General features: G+C 45.0%; 1 protein-coding gene across 1 annotated transcript; it reads right to left on the bottom strand.

Moving 5' to 3' along the window:
* Positions 1 to 1,014: 1,014 nt before the first annotated feature.
* LOC121624941 (zinc finger protein 503-like) lies at positions 1,015 to 3,638 on the bottom strand. The gene is made up of 2 exons (XM_041962923.1): positions 3,169 to 3,638; positions 1,015 to 2,568 (listed from the first exon to the last, which is right to left on the bottom strand). Exons 1-2 carry the CDS (start codon positions 3,421 to 3,423, stop codon positions 1,129 to 1,131), a joined length of 1,695 nt encoding a protein of 564 aa, XP_041818857.1. The 5' UTR covers positions 3,424 to 3,638; the 3' UTR covers positions 1,015 to 1,128.
* Between the last annotated feature and the right edge of the window lie 5,669 nt (positions 3,639 to 9,307).

The following is a 9,307-nucleotide window of genomic DNA, read 5'->3' as shown; positions in this document are numbered from 1 at the left end:
CCCATAAGGGAGGCGAGACCCTACAATGTAACTGTAGAAGAAGGTTATGTCCTAGCAACAAGAGTAATGCATGTCCACACACGCACACACACACTGTAGCTATGGCCTGTAAGTGGTTTTCGCTTCTTATCACCACAAGTTAAAAAGGCAAAAACATGCATAACTACTGAAGCTTCACTATGATCTCTTATTAAATATAAACCATGTAAAGGATTTACAGCTATTTAACTTGTTCTCCATCTATAGGCCCTTTGCAAAACCCATTGTCAGCCTCATGGTCACATAAAAACATAAAACACAAAAGCAAAGTTATGAATAATGTGAAGGGTGTGAGATTTCGCCTTGCATGTTCACAGTAAAACTAAATATATATAATCTTTATACAGTCTGCATTTATGTTTGCCACTTCCTCACAAACAAAATTAATAAATTGATAATATATATTTCATAAAAAGCCCACAGTAATCTTTCACAGGCCAAACTAATGCGCCCAAACAAAGATTAATAAGAAAACCCTAAATAAAATATACTTGATTAATTTCTCTTATTTAAGCCCTTTAGTATTTTTGACTTTACTTGACCTTACTCATAATAGCAAATGTCCTTTCTAAAATTAGAAAATGGACTACTGTAAACCGTTTGACAGCTGTTTCAAGCTTTAAAAATGCCACCCAGGTCAAAACCGGCCTCATAAAACGTTTTGCTCCCCACAAGATCAATCAATAACAATCGTGAAGAAGCCGCTGTGATTTTTCCACGTCCATCAGTCTGTCAAATCACTCAGCACCGGCGGCCCTCTCACCCGTCTGAGCGAGGCACAACGTGCGAGACGAGCAGCTGATTCCGTCTACAGAATAAGATCCTTATTACTCACAGTGGTCCCATTTAAATTTGCACAAAAAAAAAAAATGTTTCGATGCACAGCAGGTAAACAGCACATTCATCTCTCCTGTGTAAAATAATGCACATTGAGGCTTTTCAAAGTTATATTATTTTTTTTATTTTAGTCACGCTTGAAGCTATCGCAAATAAATACACTGATCCCCACATGGATCCAGTCCCTGCATGATGTACAATATAAAACTCATTGGGCCTAAATCTGCTTTATAAATGTATAATTTCTTGTCTCTACTGGTATCCTAAGGCCGAGGCTGTTGTCAGTCTTTGTCCATACAAGGCGTACGGGGAGTAATATGCCCCTGTGGCTGCGGGCACCGGCACCGGGGCCCCGGGTGTGGGCAGGGGGCTCTTTGAATAGGGGTGGTAGCGGCTGCTCAGTCCGAGAGGGTGATGGGGGCTCCTGAGGGCCAGCGTGCCGGGGCTGCCTGGGCTGCCGTTTGGAGGCATATGCATGTGACAAGCCATAGCAGCGGCGGCAGCAGCGTTGGCGAGGGAGGACGAGCCCGGGTACCCAGATAACAACTTCTCCGTGCCGGCAAAGGCCGTGTGAGTCCGCAAGTGGCTGAGAAGCTCCTCCGAGGAGGAAAAGCGCTTATCGCATGGTCCGTTAGCAGACACCCAGTTACACACGTGCGGCAGGGGGTCATTGGGCAGCATAAACCCGTAAGGATATAAGGGATGCCCGCTGAAAGACGGGGACGAGGAGTGCACGCCGTGCAACGGGTGCGTCGGGTACATGAGCGGGTATCCAGACTTGAGCGCGGTGGCGGCCGCGGCAGCAGCCGCCGCAGAGTCATGCGCGCAGTTCGCGCTGGACGCACCGGACAAATGGCTTGTGCAGTGGTAGCTCAGGCAGTACGGGTCTCGACACAGACTGGCGGACATTAGAGACGGCGGGGACGCTCCAGCTAGAGGACTCGTTCCCGCTTTACTGCATCCCAGCGAGCTGGCAGCAGCAAACTGCGCACTCAAAAGCTGGCTGCTGGATTTGGTGGGGTCAAGGGTCATTCCGGGAGGGAGGAACGGCTGCGGGTAGCCTGCATAGGCACCCGCTAAACTTCCAGGATAGGAAATACCAGCAGGTGGCAAGGGGAAAACCGTATGACCGGGTTTATATGGGGAAACGGGGGCCACCAGTCCAGAGCCGAGGACGGAGGACGAAGAAGATACAGACGTTGAGTCTGATGTGACAGTTTTGGATCCGGACGTGGTCTCCTGGTGTTGGCTGCCATCAGAGGTAATTCCACTTATCCTGTGGCTGCCATTGCTCTCTGTCGTACTGCTCTTATTGCTATCAGACTCCTTCTTTTCCTCTTTGTCCCCCGCTTTGCCTTCAGCGGGCAGTGGAGAGACTGAGGTGCAGGAGCTGGGGCTGCCTGTCCTGGGGGTGAACGGCTGGCAGGTGGCGCTAGGCACTCGGAAACTGGTTTTATCTCCACTCAGGCTGCTGCTCGAGTCCTTCTTCTCCGACGATTTGGAGTAAGGTTTGAAGCTGGATTTGTCGTCGGCTCCGATGTCGCTCATTTTCAGCGGACCGGATTTGGTCTCCTTGTCACTAGATCCATTTGAGGTCACCGAGGACAGTTTGGAGGAGGACGGCGGGTCCGGTTTGCCGATCTGAGAGCACGTTTGGGCCAGGAGAGCCAGAGGACTTTTCTTGGCATCCAGCTGTGAAACAAAACAAAAACAAAAATAATGAAATTCATAAAACCCCTCGCACATATCATGTTTTATGCTAAAAACGCACATATGGCCGCTCCGCGTATAGTTTACGCATTGCGCATGAACTTATCTCAGCATGAAACTCAAGATAACTCAGCGTTACAGGCATGTAAAGAGGGAACGTACACCGCGCACAGAGGTGGTTTGCATGAGATACAAGATAAGACTGCAACAGCCACGCGTCGAAAACGACATTACAAACACGGGCATCAATTTGCGACAACAAGGTCATTAATTTTCAAGGCGAGTCCAAAAAACGAAGAGCGAAAGATCAAATGAAAATGTCGGAATACAGCTCGAAAATACGTCTAAAAATCACAGCAGGGGAGTATTATTCGATGAAGATTGGACTGCATGAATAAAATATTGTTTGTCATCAATTGCTGACCCAGTGTGTCCACAACATTCATCCAATAATAGCGGGTTGCACGCTTTAGCGTTCAGTGGTTTCACTCTGAAACCACTGAACTGACTTTGTAGTTGGATAAGAGGCGAATTGGTGCCCGTGTGCGCAAACATTTTCACAAGAATCGTGTCGGTGCTTACCTCGATGGGACTGACAGGGGTGGACGGTAAAGGCTGAAGGTACTCCGGGTGTAAAAGGTGTCCTGCCCGTGCCGTGAGCATTTTCAAAACCTTTATGGGAAGACGACTGGCTTGGCGAGAAGGGTCTGCGGGAGAGACGGAGTTGTGCACGGATAGCTGGCTGATCTTCACTGGGCCCTTCTCCCCTGAGGAGCCGCTCTCCCACGCTGGATTCGTGCTATTTCTCAGGACAGAGACCGTGGGCGATGTGATCATGACCCAATTCTCGTGGAAATGGTTGAGAAATACATGTGTAGGGCGAAGAAAGCCAACACTCGAAGCGTCAGATGGTTAAAGCCGTTTCCGGAGATAAAAGAAACAACGTTAAATCCTTAAAAGAGACGCGCAGTGTGTGTGCAGAATCCGTGCGTATCGCGTCCGCGCTGCTTCATCCCCGGTGTCGCTCTGACAGTGTGGCTGCGGGTCCGAGAGCCGACTCGGTTTACGTGAGTGTTGGGCAGGAGAGATCACTCCGCCTCCTCTCCAGCAGCGTCTGAGTTAGTCCGCAGATCACAGCCGCAGCCGCCTCCCAATCAAAAAGAGATCCCGAGGTGATCGGAGGGTCGGCTGAATGTGACGTTTCCTCCTCACACGGGTGTTTATATCACATTTCACCCACTCCGAGCGCTTTTAATTTTGAGTTTTTACATGCGTCTTTGCGTAATTGGCGCTTGGACGCATGCGCCGCCCCTGCACCCTGTGTGGTTTGGGAGACCAGGCCGGCAAGGGGATAAAAATGACCAAAACCTCTTTATGTCAAGACACATTTGAAACCATTTTTATTCCAGACAGCAGAGTCCGAAAAAGATTTTCTAGCGAGACATTTGACAAATTGTCACATCTGGCCAAAATATTGTATGTTTACACTTTTTGCTCAAACTTCAAGGAAGTCATTTTAAGCTAATTTTCTTCTGGTAACTGGACTGCAGTTAACAGTTCGAGCCCATCTGATTGCCTGTTCCGTGCAAGAAATTTGCAAAAGAGGCGTTTGCACGATAGTGACTCATTAATGAATAACTTCTGACTCGTAAAGGCTAGAAGGCTTTTTCTGGTCAGACATTCACTCCAACGTGCACCGATATCCATCGGCATGTTTCACATTTTCTGCGACTTTCTCCTCTCAATCACGCAGCCTGTCATCTGTCACTTCCCTGTCCTGCACGCCAGTTATCTGTCAGCTGTCTAGCAGATTTTTTTTTTGCCTCTTCTCAGTCAGATTCAGGTCAACTATAGTAAAGCGAATCCACGAGAAGTGCAGAGTAGAAGTGATGTATTTCTCCATCACTCCTCCATCATGATTTAGGCCTGTTAGTCTGCCTGCTCTGGTAAAGCTCAAAACTGCGATTTGTTTAATTGGAGATCAGCTCTGAGGCATTTTTACAGAGCCCTAATTCCGCTACAGACATCCATTTAATAGCATGTCATTTTCAAGTGTTTTTTTTTTAATTAAAAATATTCCTCCACATTTCCGCCACATTCAAGCCTAAAAATCTTTCCTTTCATTCCAAAAGCGCTTAAAAAAAGCATCTTGTGGCTGCTATTAATCATGTAAAGCTTCCACATTTCTTCCCATCGAAATAGACCCACTTATCTTATTACTCAATAGCCTATAAATGTCTTGCTGATCAGGCGAAAGTTAAACATATGCAAGTGTTTTTTGATTGATAACAGGGGGGCTGTTTTCGGCAACGGCTGTCAGGCTCTGACACAGCGCTTTGAGTTATTAGGGCAGAGAAGGGCGACCATAAATTTCGAGCGTCAGGCAAAAACTCCTTTATTGTGGACGTGATGGATGGCTCGCCGCGGCAGACACCAAATTCTCGGCTTTATCCTTAAATGGCTGCACATTTTTTCGTCGCCGTAATTCATTACTTTTAAACAGAAAGCCCGAAATCCCCTGCTAGTATATTTCACACAAGGACACGTTTATGAATCACCCGGAGTCCGTGCAAACACAAGCGTTTACAAGCAGGGCTGGGTGCCTCAAAAACAAGCCTCGATCTGGGCCAAACGTTTAAAGATTAATTATTGGGATTTTCATTAAAGGATTCATTCATGTTTTTTTTTTTCTTTAAATGTGCCTCAGAGCTTCCATTGTGCCAGAAATTCAGGTTGTCCGAACTCAAACTTGAGGAAATAAAAAATGAGGGTAAACTGAGATAAGCGTCTTTATTAATCACAATCTATGAGCCGTTAGACACATTTTCAGGAATGAGCCTAAAAAACCCTCTTTTCTATCTTATTTATTTTTTGCAGAGAGTCACCACTGACCATTGGCTGTCCTTATTCTTACCTTTGTCCATGGCCAAAACAATAAACAAAACAAAAATAGTGAACACCAGGCAGGTTGGCAAAAAAACTAGAAATCGTTTCCAGAAGTTTTTTTAGGTCTTGAAAGGACAAAAGTTATATTTTTGCCTCTTAAAGTGTTTTCTTCAATGAGCTAAATTGCTGGGTGAGCTTATCCTCCACCTGCCTCCACCACTATTTTATGTACAGCAGTGAAACAACACCTTAAATGTGTGGTGGGGACAACTTCACAATTTATCACTGGAGTTGATTAAAAATTCACAGTTAAAGGAGCTGCTATAAGACCTGTGTTGTATAATGTATAATTGTGTAATGTCTATTGTATAATTCAGCTCTGCAAGTAGGATGGTTACTAAAGGGTAGATTACACAATTGCATGCATATGATACTGTAGTCCTATCTCTTTTTTAATGCAATTTTGAACTCTTTCGTCAGTTTTAGTTCTATGAAGTGATGATGAACATCATGATGAAGTGTAACACTGATATTTTTGTGAATTCCTTTCTTTTCCAGATGCTTTGGAGGTTCCTGGCAGCCGTGAAAGATTCACCCTAAGAGCATAAAGGTAAGTCACTGCTCCAGTTTTATTATTCTCCTTCCTTTAGACTTGCACATGTACGTTAAAAATATCACAACAGACCTGAAACTATGAGAAAAATGACCAAAACTCAGGTGCAAAAGCCTTTGACATACGCTTTCAAAAAAAGGATACGGCCGATAAATGCAGCATTATAATGTCGAGCAAATGGAATAAGAAATTCCCTCGACATGACATGAAAATTCACCTCGTGGCAGCCGGCGCAGGGCGCGCCGCGTCAGCAGCCAGACAGGCCGACTGGATCTGACAGGTAAAAAGGGGAGATGATGGTTAGAAGGTGCTATTGTTTCATGCCGCTTTCTTGACCTGTCAGGTCCTGGCGCAGAGGCCCAGATCGAGGACCTCCTTGTCACATGCAAACAGTCTTAAAAGGCCGTTATCCAGACTATGGTGATTGCTCCTGTTTAATTGATTTGCTTTGCACTGAGGCCTGTCACATTAATAATGGTTAAGTACAGCCCCAGTGTGTCACCCACAGTGGTGCACGTATCGGGAAATTAACAGCCTTAACTAACCGCTGTCTGCGAGGCAAGAACTGTGTGATCATATGAGATGCAGCAGTTTCATTATGAAACTACGGTGTTTTAAATGCTCTCCTGTCGATGTGCAGCAGCTGTACATTTTCTTCTTTCCCCATTTATATTCTTAAAACCTGCTCCAGTTTGACCTCTTCCTCTAAGTAGCTGTATATACAGCTACATTGTATCCCCATCTCATTATGAGCTACCATCCAGAGTAAAACAGAGAGCTGTGCTGACAAGTAAATGGTGTTGAGTGAATAAGACTCAGATTACGCTCTCCACCACTTCACAGGAGCCTTTGACAGGTTGCAGTAGACATTAAGTCTCTCTGATATTTCCATGACTGACTGACAGCTTGAAATTGCTCCCATCACCTTGATAGCATAGTAATGCACCTTGCATGTGGACTGTCTTTAAAGTGCAGGAAATTAGACTCAAAGTTGAGAGTCGCCTTTCAACCAAATATGACAAGAAAATAGACTGCTTTTCTTCTGCGCCCAGAGAGGGAAAAAAAGGCCCCACAGAAGCTGGCACAGAATAAGAGGTTATAGGAGAAAGTGTCAGGAAGTATTACAGATATTATGTGTTTAAGACAGGACATTTCAGATACTTAGAAGTCATACCCATTCCCCTTGACGACACCCGAGATACCCAGCCCCCCCCCCCCCCCGACCCATCTGTGTCAAATACTGTAGCGTTGACTTCATTTGCAAGAGCTCAACTCGGAGCTGACATGAGGAACTTGCACTATCTTGCCGGAAGTCAGACGACGGGAGCGCAGCATGACGGAGAGAGTTAGAAAAGTTGAGGTGCAGCCAAGATCGCTGCGGTGAAGGGTCTTTTTCACGTTGTCTCCTCAATTAGTTAAAGCTGGTCAGGAGTAGGAAGTAAAGCCTTATGGAGATTATAGGCTGTCGTCCACTTGCCATCAGGTAGGTGAGGATCCTGGCGGGTTGTAGTCATGCTGTAGAGTAGAGTTAACTTCACCTACCCTCCCTGTTAGCACTGGAACCAACGGCTCAATTCAACCTGACAGCTGCCATATTACTGGTTTAGAACTTTGTGGAAACTTCAAGAAGCTCCAGTAAGACCTACTGTACTGTATCTTCTTATCTAGTAGCGTTAGGTAAAAATGGAGTACAATTATGTTGCCTTTGACAAGATCAAAATATGGTATGTGACTTGATCAAGCTAATTTTGAGTAGCGTTTAGCCTCATGTAGTGATTATTTTCATCAGCAGCGATAGAGTTCATTCTTTTTTTGATTAATAGACCAATCTTTTCTCAGAAAAGGCTTAAAATGCCCATCTAGATTTCCCAGAACCCAATTATATGCCTTAAAATTTCTTGTTTTGTCCTACCGACAGTTCCAAAACCCCCCAAAAAGGAAAAAAGCAGCAAATTCTCACATTTGAGTTGATAAATTATCGGTTATCAAAACTGCAACTCTTTCCATGTCTTTATTTCTCTACGTATTGAATCTCTAATGACTTAAAAAGACACCAAACAGTGCATTTGTTTGTGAAGTGTAAAATCGACACTCTCCACATGGACACACACTAGATGCTGATCCCTCACATTTACTTGTCTAGATTTAATTTATGGAGCCTAAGCCGGGGTGAAAATGTACAGGTAGCGTGTTATGACACTGGAAGCACTGTGCAGGTCGGGATGAATGTCTGTGATGGGCAGATTATTCAGACTAAAGTAGGCCTAAAGAATGATCTTGTCACATTTCACAGGCAGGATTAGGGATACGCGGGAGGAGCGCTTCAGTCAGGAATTAGCGTCATGTGGTCGGCTGGAGACAAGCATGCAAGGTATTTGCAGAGACAGGCTTGGACACTTACTGCTCCATTTGTCTACTTAGTGATCAAATACCGAGGTTGATGGTTATTTCTCTGTCGTTTGTGGTTTATGTGATATGTGTTCATCTGTATGTGTTTCCATGTTGTAAAATCGTGTGAATTTCAGAGATCAGAACGCCCTGTGGACATCCACGACCAGGTTCTTTTAGCTTCTCTTTATACATACACCAAATACAATTATACATATAAATGTACAATATACATAGCATGAGATATACAGCACGTGATACCATCTTGACATGTAGCCCATAGCAACACCTACTATATTTGTGGCTTTGCATTTTAAATGGAAGCGAGCGAGAGTGTCTTCAGGCTATCAGAATGAGCTATTACCACGATGATTGAAGAGTGAGGGAGCGCGCGAGCTAAAAGACAAAGTAGAAGAGGCCTGACAAATGAAATCAAACTTCATAAGACCTGCCAGTGGTGTCAGTTGTTATCCATATCTCAAGCGCATTATGGTACTGCAACGCAGCGCACTGCCTTCTCATCTGTCGGCTCAAATTCATCACATTCTCGACTGTTTCTTTTAAGTCACAAGTGTCAGTGTGAAGAGGAGTCTTAATTGACAACTGAGTGGCACAGACGTGGACCGCTGCCTTTATTTTGGTGCCAAGAAGGGCTGTGTTGTTTTGATGAGCTATTATTGGCAGAAGCCAGTAGCAGATAGCAGTCGGCCTGGAAATGGGAAGTGACATCAGACAGAGAGGAGCTTGTCATTGTCTTCAGGCGAGTTCAGTCGCTGCAAGTTAGGAACAGCCTGTTGAAATGTCACTCAGCTGGCTTTCTTATCTTTTGAGAGG

This window comes from Chelmon rostratus, chromosome 21 (assembly GCF_017976325.1).
Source record: "Chelmon rostratus isolate fCheRos1 chromosome 21, fCheRos1.pri, whole genome shotgun sequence".
In the NCBI taxonomy this organism is placed as follows: Eukaryota; Metazoa; Chordata; class Actinopteri; order Chaetodontiformes; family Chaetodontidae; genus Chelmon; species Chelmon rostratus.
Note: the sequence above shows the minus strand (reverse complement) of the source record. Positions and strands in the feature narration are given on the sequence as shown.